At 39.5% G+C, this 21334-nt stretch overlaps 1 protein-coding gene across 4 annotated transcripts in view; it reads right to left on the minus strand.

Annotated features, from left to right (window-relative positions):
• Positions 1-21334, minus strand: part of MOB2 (MOB kinase activator 2) — a 110031-nt gene that overhangs the window by 45011 nt on the left and 43686 nt on the right. Inside the window, exons 1-2 of one of the 4 annotated variants that reach the window (XM_019284468.2) lie at positions 9026-9892; positions 8403-8467 (exon numbers count right to left, since the gene is read on the minus strand). The exons of 2 other annotated variants lie outside the window; for them this stretch is intronic. In XM_019284468.2, the coding sequence (XP_019140013.1) occupies positions 8403-8422 (20 nt within the window). In that variant the 5' untranslated portion in view covers positions 8423-8467; positions 9026-9892. Of the gene's footprint in view, positions 1-8402; positions 8468-9025; positions 9893-9921; positions 10032-21334 lie in introns of those variants that run through there. One more of the 4 variants, XM_010398093.3, reaches the window with a different exon arrangement.

Genomic DNA, 21334 nt, shown 5'->3' on the forward strand with positions numbered 1-21334 from the left:
TCACTCTTCAAAGCTTAATAGCCTGTGACAAAAACTAATCCATAAAACTGAAAACAAGGGATTTGGGAAAAGAGCCTGGAAGAAAAGGGGGGAAATAATAACAAATTTTCCATGTTTTGAAGACTGCGTCAAAGTGGCCTAATAAGAACCACACACCCAGCTCTTTCTGTCACCTCTTGGCCAGTTTCTGTCTGATACAACTGTGCAAGTAAATCCTGAGGAGATGGGCTGTGGAAGAAGGGGCTGTTTCACGAGGGCTGCACCGAGGGCCTCTCCGGAGGCTGCAGCTGTCCGCAGGCTCTCGCTGGGCTGGCAGCTGCCGTGGGCACGCAGTCACTGCCTGGCTTTTGTTTTTCAGAACAAGGAGAAAACACATTTTTCCCCTCCCTTGTCTGGGAAACAGGAAACAGATTCTTATAAAGACTCTCCCACATACAGACTGGGCAGGAAAAAGGTGGAGTTTGGCAACATTAAGATTTGTTCTTCAAATGCAGACCAGTAATTATTGTAAGGTAAGTGACAGGATGGCTGAGCTTACTAATGTTTACTCACCCTGGTGCTGCTGTTTTCAAATGTATTTATATTTCACACAGACTTACCCATAAATGTGAAAATCAGTTATTTTTACCTGAGCTTTCAGGTGGTGAGACCCTTGCACAGACTTTATTTACCTCTACATAAATGCAACGAATGCAAATAAATACGTCTTTTTCAATAACTGTACAACTTAATTCGTTCTTATGAGCCTTATAAAGTGGCTAGACATTTTTATCCATGTTTTATAAACTATGCCTTTTCAAGTGGAGAATACTGCTCCCCAGAGCACAGGAAAATTCTACACCTCCACTTCAGAATCCATAAGCCAGTAGTAATATTGTCTTTAGCTCAGGGGGAAAAAAAAAATCATTAGGAGAGAAATGTGTGTGGGTTTTCTAGGAAGGTCACTCACTTGGTAACTAATTTGTATGTTCAAAAGGACAGACCTTGTTGATCAAATGTGTATCAGGAACACATATTAAAAATTAGTAACAGAAAAATAATTAACATGAACAGAAAGAAAGTTCTCCACTGGAAAAAAACCCCAGGATGTTGGTTTGACACTATTTGTTATGAGCTACCCAAGAAAAAGTCCTAAAATAACTTGATTGCATCACATACTAAGTTTGAGATGTTATTCACCTTTATAGACAGCACCTAACATCCAGACTGCTCAGTATCAGAGTGCTAATCTGGATGGCAATTCACCTCTCTTTCTTCAAAAGTCATATTCCAACCATCGAGAAATTAAAAAATTTTTGGTGAAAAAATTAAATGAACCTGCAAAACATCTGGTTTCTTTCAGTGCTTGTCAAGGTCAGACTGAACAGTCTTTTAGAGCTTACAAAAAAAAAATTTTTTTAGTAATCCTAAGTGCAGTGTCTTGAGCGTATTACAAAACATAGCATTTAACCCCATAAAAATATTTAAATATATTCAGTCAGTGTAATTCCTCTTCAGTGTTCTGTGAGCCATCACTCATTACAAAAATCCTCTCACAAGCTCAATGAAATCAAATTATAATGAAAAAATGATTAAATGCCCCACAGAAAATGCCTTGTTACTGTATCTTGAATACACCCATAATTAAAACTGACTGGGAAAGCAAACACTTGTCTTGAAAAATAATGTTCAACACTTTTGAGTAATGTAGCTGCATGACTGCTGGGAAATAAAGCACCCAAGCCAATAAACCCAACAGGCACAGAGTCAGCAGCAGTGGTGCTGCAGCTCCCTCCCATTCAGCAGGAGCATCTTGCCAATGCATGAGGTTCCTTACCCTTAGCACCCCTTGGCATCACTGTGGTTCTCTCCCACATAGAACAAGTTAAAGAACTCCCATTTCCTTTTAGCTAAGCTAGCAGCAGTAAGCAAAGTGATGGTTTATGCCGCATTGTTGGCAGGACACAGCTCTGGGAATTAGAGATTTTTAAAAATCATTAACAGGTTTTTCTTTTTCTTTTTAGCTTAAAAGGGGACCATACCCAAGGGCAGCTACAAGGAAAGAAACTCAGTTTACATCATCATTATTATAGGTATGGTTTGACAGTGGGCACGGGAAGAAAGCATGCTCCCATTATCTTTTAATAAATCTTTTAAAGCCTGAATTCACTGAAAAATGCTTTTTAAATGGCTACATTTAAGACTATTATGCAGTATCCTTTCACAGCAACAACCCATTAAAAACCTCGAGTCCTCAGAGCATCTTAGGGGGAAGAACCAGAAATAAACTGTCCATTGCATATCAAGCTTCTGTATCTGCAATTCACAGTAACTGGTATAAAAGCTGACAGTTAATTTACTGCCCCTAGTTGTTGCTAACGAGCTATAAATTTGGCTGCTAATAGTTCTGGTGTAAACCAGTTAAATTATATGGCTAGTTTTAGTAGGCACTTCTTACCCTGCACATATGCAACTTCCATTATAAGCCCTGACCATACTACGTACTCCACAAAGCAGTTTACTGGGAGGGAGGGAGGGGGCAGAGAAAGTGCCAAAATTTTTTTTTTTAAATTAGGCATCTGAAGTGTTTTGTTGTTCCCCATTCTGGCCCAAGATTCTTAATGGAACATCTTTGTAATACTCAAATCCTAAGACGAGCACTTCCTACCGCCTGAGATTCTGTATAAGAGCAAGGATGACACTTCTCTTGAATTTGTGTCACAACGTTGTTTTATATCAAGAGGTAAGACATTTCCATTAAGTAAGTTCATACACTACGGGGGATTGGGAAAAAAAAAAGAAAAAAAGGAAAAAAATAGAGGGAGAGAAGTATACACACACACAAGACCTGCAACAGCACATTCTGGAGTTCTGAATTAAATCTTTGCTTCTGGTACAGACTAATAAAATATCCATGAAGAGTTACTGTTAGCTGCATGTGGATGAGCTATGAGACTGAACATAAATTCCTACAGGCTGATCTTTGATCTAAATATTTCTGAAAGGTGGGAGACCAACTGATCAGGCCAGTTTTAAGAGTATTTATTAAAATGAGCATACTTCTGTGCCACAGCCTTAATCACTTTTTCATATTAAAAAAAACCAAAGCCAAAGACTTTTTGGACTAAAATATCAACTGGCATAATGTACTACAGTTTCAGAATTACATTATAAAATTATTTTACACTATATGCCCCAGTGATCTGTATAACTGACGAAGAGGTTACCCCCCCCCAAAAAAATTGATATTTAATGTAAATACTTATTTTCTGTAAGTCATCTGCAGCATTTGCCATCAGGAAGGCCCAGTTCCAAATCCGTATTTGGGAATAACACTATTAATACAACAACAATGACTCACAGTGCAAGTTCTAATGAAATCTTTTATTTAGAAGCATTACATTTATAATACTTTCCCCATATAAGGCTTGCAGTTTAAGCCTTTACACATACATTGTTAGTGAATATAAAAATGCTTAAACTACTTTTGAATGCTCACGCATGCAAAAACAAATCCAAAGAAAACACATGTGAGATCATAACTCTTGTGTTGTAGGACAAATCCTACATGCACAGCTAGGGTGAATAGAAAGGGCAATAGAATCACAGAATACTGTGGGTTGGAGGGGACCTTAAAGGTCATCCACTTCCAACCCCACTGTAGTGGGCAGGGAACCTTCCACTAGACCAGGCTGAGATCCCCATCCAATCTGGCCTCGAACACTCGCAGGGATGGGGCATCCACAACCTCCCCATAATCTGTTCCAATGCCTCACCACCCTGACTGTAGAGAATTTCCCCTCTTTCAGTTTGAGCCCCTTACTCCTTGTCCTGTCACTACAGTTCCTGATCCCTCTCCTGCTTCCCTGTAGGCCCCCCTCACATACAACAGGAAAGGTGCTGTGAGTTCTCCACACAACCTTCTCTTCTCCAGGCTGAACAGCCCCCAACTTTCTACAAACTACTTTCTACAATTTTCTCAGCCTGAATAGTTTAAATAGTTTAAAGGGGGAAAAAAAAATACTCCCAACCCTCTATAAAACAAACACCATTCCTGAAGGTTAAGATTAACTCAAAGATCCAGAATTACAGTTCTAGAAGTGGTTTGGTATTTTGCACTGTATTTCCAACTTCGCAAACATAGAGTAAGGTGGACAGTAGCAGGACTGCCCAGGATGCATAAATAATGTCAAAATGTGGTGGAATTGCTGCAATTGGTAAGCTGCTGTCACCACAGGGTGACAGGGAGACTACTGACAGTCCTGCTGTTTGCTTTCAGGACCCCTGCATTCATCACCACCCTCTTTCTCCAGCTTTTGATGGCTGCCTAACTGCTCCCCAGTTCCTACAGTAGAGCCAACAGTAAAACAAATGGGGTATCCCTGAGGCAGAGCACAGGAGCCAGAATCTGCAGGAATGAACCTTCATAGCACAGCAGGGCAGCAGTGGTCAGAAACAGAAACCCTTTCTGCATGTGGGAATTGGTGCAACACTGAAATCCTGTCCCCATCATGTGGCTATGTCACTGTGCAGTAATGGAATGGTAAACATGGGATGCAGGGGAGTGGAGTGGGAGACTTGGGCAAAGCATTTTATAAAGGAAACTTCTGCTGTTTATAGAATGAGAGTATTTGTCACATTTTGTTTGTCCTCAGGGGCTGTTCTCCCTCTGTACACACCCAGCAGTCAGAGCTGCCTCAGATCTCTACATACTGGAACACCATCCCTGCATACATTGCAGCAACCCTCCTGCTCCAAAAAGGAGCAAAATAAGGGCATTTTCATGGCATGTGAGAAGCCATCTCACTTCATAACTGAGGCATGTGAATGAAGATCACTGTCAGCTTCAGAAAGTGTTTCAGTAAACCTAGAACTAAGTTACAAATGAGGAAAGGTCTACAGCTGACCAAGAAAGTACTAAGGTACCTCCAGTCAGGCAGAGCTCAGCCAACAGTGCTGGCATTTTGCACCTTGGCTTGCATTTTCTGACACCATAAAGCATTCTAAAGACTACTCTCCAAAAAAGGATTCCCAATAAAAAAAAACCCTGAAGAGGCTAATCTACATTTTTGGCGCTAATCTGATAAATTTGTGCTGTGCTTTCCAAGGATAACAGTCTGTACTGCTACCCTTAGATTTCCCCTTTTTTCATGACAGAAAATGTGGTAATTTGGGAGGACTGTAAAGCAGTTCAAACAGCTGCTTCTCTTCAGATAAGATATTTGGGTGTTCATACTACCTCTGTCTGCCAGACGAGCTATTTCAATGGGCTTTCATGAGCTGTTTGTCACATCCTTCAAAGATATTTTTCCTGCAGTTACAAAGAGACTTAATAAAAAGGCCTTCTGAAACAGACTTACTATGCTCTTTCCGAGTTCTACTTTTTTGGGCAAAACAAACATCAGATACTACTTTTTCTCCTTGGCTTGCTTTACGTCAGTACAAGACGGAAGCACACAAGAAAAACAAATTCTTTTTCAATTTCAGTGCTTGGCTCAAAATCAAAAATCATTAGTTTAAAGCAGTGGCTTGGAGAAGAGGAAACATCTTGGGGCCAACAATATTTTTTATCAGTCAGTGAGCATCCATTAATCATTAAGATATTCCAAAGTATTTTGTCCCTGTCCAACTTGAATTTGTTTCAAGGCAGTGGTTAGCTCTGTGATAATATATAACCACCTTCACGTATGCACAGACCCGAGATGAATGTGGGGGGATGGGGGGGGGGGAATCAAAAACCCAACAAAAAATCCCCTCCATGCAGAGCGGAACTCAAAGAACATTTTCACAAGGGCCCAGGGCAGCACTGAGCAGGAAAAGGGGTATGTGGAACTATTTGAACTCTCAGGTGAAACATCAATGCAACAATGTCACAAGTTAAACACAAACTTTTTCTAGAAAATTGAGCAAGTACTCCTCAGCAGCACAGGCATTGAGGTGCTAAGCTGCAAACACCGCATTTTCAAAGCTTTCACCCCCACCAGATTCCTGAATGCACGATCTAGCTATGTTCTTTTGGCACTTAAAAATGTCCCAGGAAAACATGCCACACAGCACTTATTCAGCCATGCAGAGTCAGGTAGGGCAATGATGAGAAGATGAAAATTATTTAATTAACATCTAAATGTTTTACTTTGTGCTACATATTTGTTTCAGCAAACAATCTCTGGCACGTGCTGTTCGGTTCCATCACCATAGGTTTGGGATGGCCACTGTGCAGGAGTCGCAGAGATTATTGCTCAGTTTTAAAACAGCCATCTTCACACAGTTGTCAAGCCGGTAAACCTGAACTTGCAGACCAGATGTGGTCACCTGGCCTTGCCAAAATTACCACAACAAGCAGAAGAGAATCATCCCATGGCTCTCCGGCCAGGGTCATCAGAAAGCCCAGTCTGGGTGCAATTTTTACCTTGTAGACTGTTGGCCAGTATTCCCCATGCTATTGGGAGGGAAGTCAGCCAGTTGCCAGCTGTCCAACAGAGGTCTTCACTTCTACAACTGCACAATCTACTTACCACTGCAGCAAAGCCTTCCTGCAGAGGGCATGGCCATTGTGAAGGGATGCCACAAGGGCACAGTTCTGTCTGCACCACTACAAAGGTTATAGGAATGCACAGGCCTGTACATTATGAGCTAAAAGACACAGGCAGTTTAGACCACATGACCAAAGTTCAAGCTGCATATTTGTTTCGGGTGCGTTGAGGTCTTGTGAAATTCATGCTTGGATTTACACCCTTCCTTAAACTCAAGTCATTAGGAGAAAAAGAGGAAATAGATGTGTAGTAAACAATATTTGTTATTTGACACCCCAAGAGCCTGCAGAGACTTACACTGAGTATCACTAATTCCAAATGGTAAAGGGACAAGAGAAGACAAAAGAAGTAATAGCAATTGGAAAGAGAAAAAGTTGATGTTGAAATGATTACAGTGCCAGTGCATTTTTCAGTGTCACTGTGTCACAACACAGCACCGAGCAAATAAAGGAATATCTCCCAAGCGAAGGTGACCTTCAAAAGAGATCATTTATACAAAGAAACTTGGCAATGCAAAGAAATACAATCAGCATATGGCAGGATTGCACACAACAGCAAATCTGACTTAACAACACAGTCAAAGGCATGCTGGCAGGTAAGATTTCTACCTCAGTCTCAGTAAGATAAAGTGGGTATTCTAACTCAGTGTCCTCTGATGAATCTCAGCACCAGATCCCTCGGTCTCCACAAGCCTGACCATTACCCACTTCAACAAGCAAGAGCAAACATGCTCAAGTCCAGTGAGATCTGCTCAAAGAATACCTGTTTCTATAAATCACTGTTTCTAAGTGAAACTCTGGATTTTAGTTGCATTTCCCATTTATGTTTGTGCAGTTCTTACACCAGTGTCAAGTGAGGTACGATGGAACAGTGACAAGCAAGGCAGGGGAGGCTTTTTGCTGTTATTAGGTTTGAACAGATCTTCAAGTATTTTAGCTCCCCTTGCAATCTCTCTCCCCCTTTATGAGTTTACAATCAGAGCCTGACCAAATCATACCCAATGAAAAAAACTATCATGATGACTTTTGCTACACTTCCTTGTTTACAACCCCCTTTTTTTCTTGTTTGGTTTTGGGCTTTTTTTTGTTTGTTTTGTTTGTTTGTTTTTTATAAAAAAGTTTTCATGCACTGCACTGTAAAGAGTTATTACTGTGGGGGTAATAATACTGTATTACTCCCATGGTAACTATGTCCCCTGCATGTGCAGGTACGTGCTGCAGCAGCAGCTGTATCTGCCCTACAACACCCCACCCCAATGAGCTCCCCTCTCCTCAAGTGACCTGCACAACAGGGTGCCTCTCCACCTGACAAGTGGAACACGCTGTCCCAAACAAAAACCCTTGAAGATCAAAACAAGCTTTTCTGCTGACATGGCAAAAGTTTAGGCTAAACAGGAAAACATACTTGAAGCTCTTTTTCCATTACCTTGCATTATTAAACCATCTAGGCAAGAGATAAACATAAAAGGAATTTCTTTAATTAGATAAATTCACTCCTCAGCATCTGTTGTTTAATAAAGTGAAGCACATCAGCATGTTAGAATCAGATAATATTGAAGTCTCCCACAAACTCACAGCTGAAGCTACTTTTTCATGCAAGCATTTGGGTGCCACTGGTTTTACTCACTGTAATACAACACTTCCAGTTAAACATTTGCTGTAAAATGTAATGCCAGGTACATACTGGGCCACAACAAGTGAAATTCCTTAAAATGATTATGCATCATCTTGCAAGTCAGAACAAGGCAGAAAAGATGCACAGGGTGATCTTGCACAATATATTTCCCTGAAGTTCTATACCATGCATTTATTTTTAATAAAACTCAAATCAGTTAGATTGTGCTTCTTGTAACTAAAGTCTAAAAAAATTAACATAGGCAATATACATTACCTTTTGCTCTTCAGCATCATTTCTTAATTGACTCTCTACGACAATCTCTCAAAGGTCAAAAACCTCTGCAAAAAAGCCAGGTTAATGAGAACATATTCTTAGCCTCTATCTACTACAATCCCACTAAGGGACAAATTCATTTTACAGCTTAAAACCAAACACTGTAAGATAGTAACTTTCAGTTATGTTTGATCTTGTATGCAGTCAGATAATGGCATTTTTATTACAGTCATTAAAAAATGTTAAGGATGTGCCAGGAAGATGTTAACACCCATCTACTTTGACATTAACAAAACCTAATCAAAACCAAATTTTAGAATTTTTAATACTCAAATTTAAACCTATTTTGGCAAAGCAAAGGAGCCTTCTAGGTGGCATTGTGCAAACCAGTGCAGGCAAAAACCAGTGCAGTCCAGCTGAACAACACTGCCGAAGTATTCACAATCCACCTGGGCTTCTCTCTGCCTCTCCTCCGCAGAGATTGCCACTCAGCTGCACCGTGGACCGTGAGTTTAAAGCAACAAGGCACCGTAGGGTTAGTCTGCACACCTGTACTCTGAAGCACATCCAAAACACATCTGGGCTTTTCAGGAGCACAGCACTAAGGCAACTGCAGCACTTACCACAGCACTTACTCACGACAGAGGGTTAAAAGCAGCTAAGTGAAGTGACACTCCAAGACTAACAACTTTCTTCGTTTGTCAAGTCACCTGCCAACTGCAGATAAACAGTTACCACTGCACAGTGGAAGTACAAGTCCTCTTCAGACCAGCTAAGCTGTGCTCAGGAATGAAACTTACATCATATGAAGACACACAAGAATCTGCTTTAATAAAAATCAAATGCATTATTAAAAAAAAAAATTTCACCTGAAAATTCTCTTTTTTCAATTTTTATAAGATTCTTTGAACAGGGAATATTTAATTCGTTATTGTCTTTCCAGTTATGGTATATTCTCTGTTACTGAGAAGACGTAATAGCAATCAGAGAGAAATAAAATCAGTATTTTTAAAACCACAAAGCTGGTTAGGTAACTCAGAGTAGTAGTTTCAAGCGGTAAAAATTTAGACTAATTTTTCAGACTGGCTAAATTTAAAGTAATTTGTATTCCGTGTCAGGGAGCATCACGTTTAATGAGTTTAGCTCTTTTTTGTATCAAAAGCTGGAAAATACTTAGAGTAATTGCCACAGGCACTCCTTCGGGAATCACGGAGTTCGTAATGTTTCAGTTCCTAATACTTCAAGGCTTTACTGAGCAAATCCACCTCATTTTAACATACAGACAGCTTTAACCTGTCCCCACCAAATGCACACACTATAAAAGCAAACCTAACAAGATGCAGAAGAAAACAAGCTAAATAAGCTGCACATTTCCTATGCTGTGATCTTCTGTTCTTTTCGAGACAAAAGACATGGCCAGTATTTCATGTACCCTGTCACTAGAAAGGAAAATAAAGGCTTCTGTTTTCATGTGGTTTTAATGATGAAGTTTCAAAAGAGGATGCAGGCTATTTCTTACCCGTTCAGCGTGTATGACCCATTCCTCCTGAGTCTCATACTTGCAGATAAGAATCTTAGGAAAAAGTCCAGAACGAGGTGGTTTGTCCTCTGCAACACCAGAATACAGGCACCTGTTTGGAGGTTGTGCTTTTCGTTCACCAGGGGATCTCTTTCCTGTTTCTCTGAGTCATCAGTGGGGAACAATGTGAAACCACCACCAAAGCCACTGAGCAGGAAGCCCAGAGGAAACTGCCTGCAGCCAAACAGGAGTCTGGAGGTGTAAAATCTCCCCAATGTACCTCTCACAGAATCTTGGAGCTCACTAAGGAAAAGCAGCAAAAAACTCACAGAGAAGGAGGTTTTTTAGAAAATACCAAAGCTCTCCCTGCACGTGCAAGAATAAATTTTATAGAATGCTGTAGTTTATCACTGAGCTGCTCTTCTTCTTTCAGGCTCTGAATAGCCTGAAAGCAGTTTCAGATCTATTCCCTCCTGCTCACCAGCCCTGCTGCAACTATTACTCAAGCACTACCCCCAGAGCACAAGGCAACTAAACAAGAAGCCCTAGATAACAAATACTCAGCCTTTTTTGTTTCGGGTTTTTTTCTTCTCCCTCCAATATCAAGTTAGAAATTCCATGTGTGGAAAGAGACATACGATTAGTGGTTAAAAGGTGTATTTTCCTTGTAGTAGGTTTAAAACAGGCAGGTCTAAAGTCACGTTCAAATGCTGCAGGGAAAAATATCCTCTAGCAGTCCAGTGCTGGGCAGGCTGCCCTGCATAAATCACAGGATTGCACTGTCTCCGATGAGGCTGTTTTCCTCCCCTTTCTGTTCACCCTACCATTCCCTGATAGCTGTGAACCAACCAGCTGCACAGCTTAATGTCTGGTGAGTCTACCACACAAGGCAAAAATCACTCCAGGTAGTTGTTGATCATTTGCTGTCTGTGAGCAGATCAACACTGACTTAAGTAATAAATCACATGAAAAATATTTTTATCAATGGATGTTGAAATGACTGTCACTTGTGGCCTAGGTGAAGCTGCTTTAGGATAATGGGAAAACTGCACACTAGACAAATATAAAGATGAAATATTCACTACATAAGAAGACAGAAGCAATCAATCCCATAGAACTCTGGCCTGAGTAAAACATTATCCTTATTTAAATGGCTCAAATGTCTAAAGACAGTATGCTTGTCAAGCTGCACTTTCATTTTAATTTAACAGCTGTAGAAAACAAGCCTTTAAAAAAAGGAGAATTACTTTATTTCTTGGTAGGTGTAATCAAGAATACCTATGTAGGAACTATAGATCACAAATGTTGAGAGAAAAAGAGTTACACTGAATTACAGGCTGAAGAAATCAATGTGATCCTGTTGATAAAAGGCAATGAGACTGAGCTGTACTGCATCTGCAAGACAGAAATTCTCAACATCTATCAGGCCTAATCTGGACTACTGTGCTCAACCCATGGCACCCTAGTTGAAAGCAGATGTAGAATTAGCTGGAGCTCAGAGAGCATCAAGATTATCCATCCTACAGATGTGAAAACTGAGGGAGAAAAACAAGACAACACCTTCCAAGAATGTGGAACACTGCTGTAAAGAAAAAGGAAACAAAATGTTCTTCCTGCTCTGTCCATCACAAAGGCATTTGAATTAAGCAACAAACACACCAAGTTAGTATTATTTTGCTTGGTATGTGTGTGTATTTGGGTTTTAAGTACAGGAATAGATTACAGAGTCTGCAGGCCTTTGAGATGATCTTGCTCCAGAGCTGGGGACTGACTAGGTGACCTCTGCAGCTGTCTCTCATCCCTACCTTTCTATGATTTGCTCCCACTTCTAGCTGGTGAAAAAAATGAAAATCGTGCTGTGTAACCATGACACAAACTAGCTCACATCAAACCAGACTAGAGCATGCTTAAGAATTTCCTCCTCAAAATATGTTAAAGTGGCCAGGACTCCAAGGATGTCCAATACATTACCAGCACAGTGGTGGCAGTGCTCTGTTTTTATCATATACATCATGGGAGACAATCATACTTCATGTTCTTCTCAGCTTTACAAAGATCCTGCCTATGTACTGGCTGGCACCAGGGCTTAATTCTTCCAGTTGCTATGGTCAGATCCTGCTGTCCCACAGAAGCTGGCCAAGATTCACTATGGCCATGGAAGAGCTAGAAGTCAGGTCCCTGCAGGCAGCTACATACCAGTACTCAGTAAAGCAGAGACACATTCTTGGAAGCTTATCAAAGTAAGCTAGGATGACTTATTTGGCTAAAAATTTAGAGAATTAAAAAATAAAGCTAATAAATATAAGATGTTAGGTAAAGATAATTTCGAAATGCTCTGCAAACCTATCTCAAGTGAAAACTTGTACTCAGTTTTCTTCTTGGAATACGAGATTTTAGAGAGGTCATCTTAAATCCAGGCTCAGAGTAAAATCCAGGCTCCAGTATGTTTGCAGCTTTACTGGAAATAAAAGATACATCTGACAGTATAACTGAATCATACATGACACTGGGCTTTCTTTGGGTATCTACTAATTTACATTGGAGGTGCACCAGCAATATAGAACATGGGAGCTGTCATGAGGCGCTGTCTGAAAGCTATTACTTAACAGCACTTGACTACTATTCTAAACTGGAGAAGCAAATTTTTTGTAATTTGAAAAAAAAAAAAAAAAAAGCTGACCTTCCCACAGCTTTTTTAAAGCTCCTTCCTGGATACAAAATCTAAGGGATGTACCCATGGATTTTCAGAGCATTTTGTTTTCACTGGCTACCTAATATTTTTTTTAATAATTTCAGAATTCTGCTGCTGAAAGCAGCTGCTGGTTTTTTCCAAACTCTACTTCTGCAGAAAGACATCAATTCCTTTTTCTTTCACTCCCCCGTGCTCTTTCAGGATTACAGCAGCACAAGGGTATGTGTTCCTTAACATCTCCATCTGAAAACTATTATAGGAAACCAGCAACTAAATATAAACTATCCAATCAGAGCCAGAGTCAGCCACATCGATGCTAGGATCCCAAAATGCTATCATGGACAAAAGACCTTACCACAGAAACACAGCTACAGCCTACTTGCCAACACAACTGCTTCAGAAACAATGAATTCCTGCTTCAGAGAAGTCTTCTGGAGAAATGTATTTTGTTAACAGAGATTAAAAAGCCCCTTATTTTTAGACAACATAAAGATGATAAACTCGCTGAATAGGCAACTCCATGGTGAGGCAATGTGCTGTAGACATTACCTCCTACGGTATTTTCAATTAGCTGCACCTAAAGAAATCCTCTTCTCCCCTCTCTCCCTACACATACTCATTCCAGAGACCATACACAAGCTGAATCATCCTTGCTGTGGAGAAGGCACATGGGAGAAGGGAAAACATCTTTATGTCTCCTTAAGATTCCTTCTGACAAATAAAGTGTTCTTACAGCCCACTTCTCTTTTATTCCCTTTCCCAAGCAGAATCCATAAACTTTAGCATGGATTTTTTGTTCACAGGCTAAACATTCATCCAATTACTGCTCCACTTCCAAGGGGAATTTCAACAGGACCATTTGGCCTAGTTATTCTGGACATTAGCTCAAAGAGCAGCTCTTTAGATAACATAAATTAGCATGGATGATTTACCATTTTCAACTGTGTCCCAGCTACTTTGAGCTTTGAAAACATCATTAAAGGATCTATTTCAATTACTATTAAATAAATTCCCATTTAATAAGGAAATGTACATGTTAAGTAAAAGGCTGGCTACAGAAGAGAATAGCCAGTCCTCCACTACTTGGACAGACTTACAGTACACTCAGAGCTTAATTATTCATCCAGGGGGAGCTTTGCATATGAATGAAACATCTTTCTACATCTAAAAAGAAATACTCACTAGCAACCTCAGTTCTCCACATCTGGTCAGGAAAGAGAGGAGACAGAGTGCCCATATGTACCCTATTTTTCTAGGGCCATGGTTTTCACAAGTGTTAAAAAGTTACTTCTACAGTGTATTTATCGTTATTTTATAGGCATATTGTTGATCCTCTGGTGTTTTTGAAAAATCTATTTGAATTTGTCTATTTGACTACTGAAGAAACAATTTACTCCCTTTCTCCTGGAAAATACCCACTAACCTAATGCTTAACCTCGTTTTCTACTGTCTTGCATCATAACTTGCATTTAAGGACTGTCCAAGTTAATTCCCAAGATAATCAATGAAATACTTAACTGTTAAAAGAAACAAATTTGAGGCTGCTTTTCTGGTCTGATTATACACTTACAGCACTGCACCAAACAGCCAGGTTCACTTTACTTCTACCAAACTACTTAGATAATTCAGGCTTAATTTAAACACTGATATTAGAAAAACAAAATCTTACACATCACTATCAATTATTGCTTGATAGGGAATGAAAAAGTAAAAGAGGAGAAGGAGAACAGGAAAACTGACTCTAAGACATAGATGTAAATGTTATCCCCAAATTCTTCTAATTCATTTGGCACTTGAAGATAGTGCTTTCTCAGCTTCAGAGCTGAAGGGATTTCTTTGCCAAACTTGTTAAGAAATCCCATTTCAGTGGGGATTTTGGCTTAGTATTGAAAAGAAAGAAAAACAGTCCTGTGTGGTGACACTATGATGGTCAATATACAAATGAAAGCCGTAACACATTTCCTATATCCAAACAGAAAGAAGTAACAGGGGCAAGTCTTTGATCTGCTTTTTAGAAGATTTTTGGTTTGGTTCTTCCAATGAATGTAACAGGCAGTCCTGATTTAAAGCAAAAATGCCAGCAGCACTGAAAGGGTTATTGCAAGCTGTTTGTAATAAGCAACCCAGGACAGTGTTGGAGAAAGTTACAGAACTGTAATAACAGAACAGCAATCTGCCTGGAAACGGAAAAGGGTGGGTGAGCAGTTTCTACCGGACCAGGGCAAAAGCCAGGGTTTATAAATTTAGAAAAAAAATACACACCCACACAAAACATTAAGTAAGAGGATAGGGGACAAGCGGGAAAAAAAAGAAAGGAAAAAACCACACACACCATTTTACAAGGTCTTTATATAAATTTTGCCTAATCATTCTTAATGGACATCTGCCCATGGCTTAATACAGGAAAGACCAAGCTTTCAGCATGTGCCAAACTGTCTGAAACACAAACCTCTGGCACACTGCCTGCTTTGATCCCCCACTTGGGGCAGTTTCCTGGAGATAGGTTTGGAGAAAATGAACACAGACACGTTGCTCTTTGCAAAGGTCGTCCAAAAGAGTTAACGTAATGTAAAGTTCGGTACTGGACTTCACAGTACTCAAGTGCATTCTTTTCAACTTATTTTAAATTATTTTTAGGTTTTAAAAACGGAAGCAGATGGACAGACTCCAGTAATTAATTTTGGTGTTAGAGAGTGGTCCTTACACAGGGTTAACAAAACTACTGCAGCAAAAGAAATGCTTCAGTGGGAGGTGAAGGCTGCCCTGATTCACACAGATGGGCGCAGGCACAACAGGTATTTATAGAACTCTAGCGAAGGGCTGTAGAGCATGAAGACCCCCATTCAGATCAGCCCCCAAAACTCTGACCATCTCAAAGGAAGGCTCATAAAGTAACACAAAAAATAGTAAGAGAAGATTGATGTTCTTGGCAAGAGCAGTGAGCAGGTAATTTAGAGCAGGCACTGCCCCTTCAGCCCAAGAACAGGAAAGAACTGTATGAGTTACCAACATGCTCCACCCAACCAGTCCCAGTCGGTATAAAAGTCTCTGCTGCAAAATTTAGCTAGTGATACAATCCAGGAGAAGTCTGGAAGTACCACAGAGGGAGAACAGGAGAGATATTTCTGAGAAAGAGACTTTAGCTAAAATTAAACATGATTGGGCACATACAACTCCCTGAAGCCTACAAAAACAAGCAGGAAGAAAAACAGTCAAGTTTTTGATGGCACAACTGGCTTCTTTCCTTTTTTTTTTAATTCAGCCAAGTGGTCTTATACTAAGGTGCTAAAAGCTACAAGCAGTTTTTCAACTAAAGGAACAGTTTAAAACTAGATTGGTTTTGTTAATAATTAAACAGTACCCAGATTCCAATACAAAAACCTCGTATCCAACAAGTAAAACTTTTATAGAAAGCCCTTAAAAAAAGGAAAGGAGGAAAGTTCTTTAAATACTAAAAAGAGGCTGTAATTTTGGTTGAATACAGAACAAATCATTAAAAACAAGAGGTATCAGGAAATACAACTGGAAAAAACCAACACATACAAGTTTTATAAATCAGATCACATGCCATATATAGGTGAGCACAACAGCTATACAGTAACTATGTGCTCAGCTACTGTAATATTTTAAATTTGTAACAAATGAAAAGTGTCAGGCCCTCACTCTGAACCTCCTTTTAAACTTGATTATGAGCTTGGTCTTGCACATCCTTCCCAGTGTACTCAAAGATTCATTCATCTCTTCCACTACCACCCTTGCTATTGCACAGACGCACTGAAGGGACTCTGGAATGCTCCTCTCACAAGAGGGTAAAGAAAATTTACTTCAATCCCAAATTCAGACTGCTGATACAGATTCTTATTGCCAAGTATAATAAATTACAGAGAATTATTTATTCAAGGAATTTAACATTTGCACCTGTAAATAAGGACAAATCTGGCAGCCAATAAGTTGTTAGTTTGCAGCTCCTAATTCAGATGGGTCTGAAAGCCCTGTGCAAAAGTAAGCAAAAATGCTTACTTGCTAAGGGGCACACTGATGAACTCTCTGCATTTCAGTATCCAGTACAAATCTCAACTTCTGCATCCATGGAATATGGCTGGTTTTGACCTAAGGAATTACGTGTGGGAAATGGGGCATGGGAGTACTGGGGGTGGGACACCAAAGATTAGTAACAAAAAAATGTAAAACCAACACACACATTACAGGAAAACAACTACAATCGGAAGCTTTAAGCTAATCTATCAGTTTTTGACTGGCATGAAAAGAGGACAAAAGTGGAAAATTGAGTATATCAGGAATAAATTCTGATCATAAAAAAATATCATCCTGCATTTGTAGAGTCACTTATCGGACATCCTTTATGCTTTAGCTTCACAGAAAAGCAAATTGACTGTCTCAAAAGAAATAAATACGAGATTATTTTTGCAGGTTATTCTGTACTTCAAGTTATTGGACATAATGAAACAGCTTCTCTGAAATTAAGTGCAAAGTGAAAAATACTTTGTGTGGCAAGGCAAAGGCAGCAACACAAATCATTTTAACACTGGCTTTTTTTAGGTGATCCTAGCAAAGCCCTTGCCAAATTTGACTTCAGCTGCTGTTATTCACATTTTTGCTAGATCCTAAATGTTCAACAAAAAGTCTTTGTAGACAAATCCTAGGCATAAGCCCAGTCATCCATCCTTCAAAGAAAGACAAGAATACTTCACCCCAGTCAGAGTCTGGACCTCATATTTGAGAGCATCAGAACATTAACATTTACATAGCACTTTTGGAAATATTAACAGCACTTCGGAAAAAGCGCTCAATCCCTGTAACCTGTGTCAGTGATTGTTACAATCATTACAGTGGAAAGACCCAGGAGGAAATGGCTATAAAGTGAAGCAGATAAAAGGAAACTACTTGGAAACAGAATCAGAAAGTCAGTGCTGTTTCTGTCTGTCCCCATTACTGAGGATAACTGAGACAACACAGGGCACCATCCACGTGGTGCCTTTTCATTGTGTTTGCTCAGGCACAGCAGTGAATGTGAAGTAAAACTCTACTGGACTTTCAAGATCAGAGAGCTGGTAGCTATAAAATACTCCCTGATACTTAAACAATTTAAGGCCAGGAACAAAAAATCTGCTACATCCACCAGTTGGCATCTTCCACTTTGGTATCCCTTTTCCCAAAGCGTACAGCAGCAATAACAACACTTTGAGAAACACTTGGGCAGTCAAAGTACAGAGTCTAGGGTTTAGTGGGATGAAGTAACTAATGCAAAGCCAAACATCAAATAAAAGAATAATGTAGTTTAGAAATCCTCAACTCTCAATTCAAACCTCAGTGCCTAGGCCTCCTGCCTTTCAAAACACCTCTTACCTGAGAGAAGCTGCATTTGAGTTCCCAATAACTGCCCTTCATTCCATCATCTGGGCACACACATACCTTCTCTACAGATTTTCGCTGAACATGGAGCTCAGCTCTCAAGGCAGTATGGTAGACAAAGCCTAACAGATTCTTACTTTATATGCTACCATTCTCAAGTGAAAAAAAAATACAATAAAAAAATTGTATACCCACCACTAAATTTCATACACACTTTGCACAACTGCTGCCTGGCCACACTTCTGTTTTTACAGACTTCCACTGGCAGAGTAGTCCCTCGAGCTTGCATAATGGGAAAACCTACAATGCAAAGCAATCCCTAACTCCTCAGTGACATAATGTATCCCATCCCTGTACGCAGTCTTATATCATAAAAGCATTTAGCCTAGAAAGCTGATCTTAAACGCCTTCAGAGACATGGCAATATACTTCTTCAGTAGCAACAGATGATCTGAGGGGAACAAAGCAAACCTTGGGAATGAAACATCTTCCTCCTGGCAAAAGATGGAGTAATTTAACATTAAAAGCAGAATTCCCTAGCTGTCACTGGAATTCTTACCCTTTTAATGTGCCATTACCTAGAAAAAGGGCAACTTAAGGGGAGTGAGTAATGTTGAAGACCCCAGGTTAGATGAGAACCAGTTTTGGCTGAAAATCAATGAGTGACTCAGTTTAAATTTTAAAAACTAACTGCCAAGTTAATGAAGTCAAAAAAACTTCGTATGACAGGTTAGAGTTGCCTGAAAGCCACCACATACTTCAATTTTTAACATCCTTTCATTTGAAAGGTTCTTGAGTGTTCCTGGAAGATTTTTAACCATCATCAGTTTAGGCCCACATGCGAATATGATGGTCAAATACCTTTTTTTCTTCAAGCATGACTAAGGGTACACATCTCATAGCCCACTCTTTCCCCACAAAAAAATCTTGTCCGCCTACATATCTTAATTAAGACTGCATTTTTGTTATGCTTCCCTTCTTTATGGATTCCATTTTTACTTCTTCCAGGATTTAAAAGGAATACTAAGAGTAGAGTCATCTGCTTTAATCTTTCTACTTCTATCTACCCATCTATTTCCTTTAGAACACTGCTTCATTAACTGAAGTGGGTAAAACACAGACATGACAGTCACAGAGGCTGGGACCTTATTTTCAAGAGGAGATTGGGTACCTGCTTGAGCCATGTCTTCTACACACGTAAAACAGAATTCTTATTATAGAATTTTAAGTTACGCCCCAGGGATTCTACCTAAATCTTGGATGTTTAAACACATTGTTTAGGGTCACAATCGCTGAGTTGCTAGTTTGCATTCATGATTCAGGAGAATTAATTTCAAAATCAACCATTAAACCCACCCTAAAGACAATTTTTAATTCCCATCAGATGGGCAAAAGAGAGGCTGTACAGCAGATTGAGAAGGGTGATTTTCCTGACATGCTATTCTGTAACATCTACTATTTATCTAATGTCTTATTGTTGCTGTTGTTGTTGACTTCCTTATTTTGCTTGGATTTTTAGTGCAAGTTCATGTAATTTTCCTTAAAGTCACTAAGCTACAGTAATCAAAGCATTCTTGCCCGCAGTGCTGTGAACAGGAGCAAGCAAAAACTACATTAATTAGCATGCAATTTTCAAAGGTCAATTACCACATCATTAGCCAGGCCATTTACATCTCTGCAATGTGGAGCATTCTCCAGCTTTAGACAGAAGAACGGGACAAAAGGGATTAAATTGCTTAGGGTCAAATAGTACAGTGAGTTGATGAGTAGGAGTTTAAACTCCAGGAGCTTGAGTAGCTCATAATGGGCCATTTTCACACTATGCCCTCGTCCTGCTGACACCGTCTTCTATCAGATGTGTAAAGACACAGAGCAAGCCCATCTACCAGGAAATGTTAACATCCACTTAACGCTGAGTAAATCTCATTTCTTTACTTTAACAAAACAAAAAACAAAAGACCAATTAGCAAAAAACACCTGGCTGCATGTTTTACTTTTAATAAAACCAAAGAATAATCAGTACCTATAACCATCTTGTCTAGAAGCAAAATAAAAAAAAAAAAACAAAACAAACAAATCAAGACACAGTACAGGTTGTCCTAAAATTTTAGGACAATTTTAAATTTTTTTATTGTCTAGTTCAATAAGGAAAACTTTAAAAAGTAAATAGTCAGAGCAACTTTTTAAGGGATATGACTAGGGCGACAAATAAGGATTTTTTTCCCCGCCCCTGGATTTTAGATATGTACTGCACAGTACATACCCAAAAAGATGTACAAGCCAAGTTTCAAAACCCAGCAGTCCAAGACTGCAGGCCTGCTGCACACACAGACTGTACAGGCACAGTTTCAGTGCAGGACACAGGCACCTTTACAATGGCATTTGCTCTGCTAGCCCAGACAAGCAAGCCAGGCAAAGACTGCTGGGTTCAGCTCCAGGTGAGGATAGAAGGAAACCTCTAATAACTGGAATTCTTTCTCCCTCCAGCAGAGCTGGCATTTCTTCCCCTACCTATCCAGCTTTCTCCTTATCTAGAATTTGCAGCCATACTCACTCTATGATTGTATTTAACCTTTATATTAAACTCTCTTTCACATCAAACACCAGCACAGGGTCCTTCAGTTTCTCAGGTGCCCGCCTGACAACTGAAAGGGCCTATAAAGAAATGGTAGAAAGCAAACTTAACCTTGCATGGCTTCTCCAGCTTTGACCTGCCCTTCACTCCAGCCTGCAACCCCCATCTCTTTTCTCCAGATACTCCAAACATTAAGAAAAATCTTCATTGTGCTTTAACTCCACACATCATTACAAGTCAACTTGCACACAAACCCCCTTTCTTGTTTTAAAATTTGGGATATATCATAATTCACAAAAACATTCCTATTTTTTCCTTCTTACAGCTAATTCAATGAAAAATTATAGTCCATTGATATATAACACCAGACTCTCCATCCTAGAACAATAATGGATTATCTGCTTGTTTTAGGAACAAAAAAAACCTGACTACATTGATAAAAAATAAGATAAAGCTCAGCTTGGAGCAGTGAAAGTTAGAAATGGTTATTACAATACTTCTGCTGTTAACCTTTAAAAATGCAACCATTTGAAGTCTGAGTGAAGAAAAGCTTTATTCTTCCTAAGTGGTAAAAAACCCGAGGCTCTTCAGTTTTCTATGAAGCATTACTAGTCTTGGTACTATACCAGACATAACAGTTCATATAAAGCTTTGTTGCAGGCTGTCAGCATCTTATTTCATTTTGTTGGGTTTTTTTAACAGCATTTCTTTTTCCTCATACACTGCAGTTCTGTAAGAATATACACATCAAATAATGAGGATCATCATGTGAG

This window comes from Corvus cornix, chromosome 5 (assembly GCF_000738735.6).
Source record: "Corvus cornix cornix isolate S_Up_H32 chromosome 5, ASM73873v5, whole genome shotgun sequence".
Taxonomy (NCBI): Eukaryota; Metazoa; Chordata; class Aves; order Passeriformes; family Corvidae; genus Corvus; species Corvus cornix.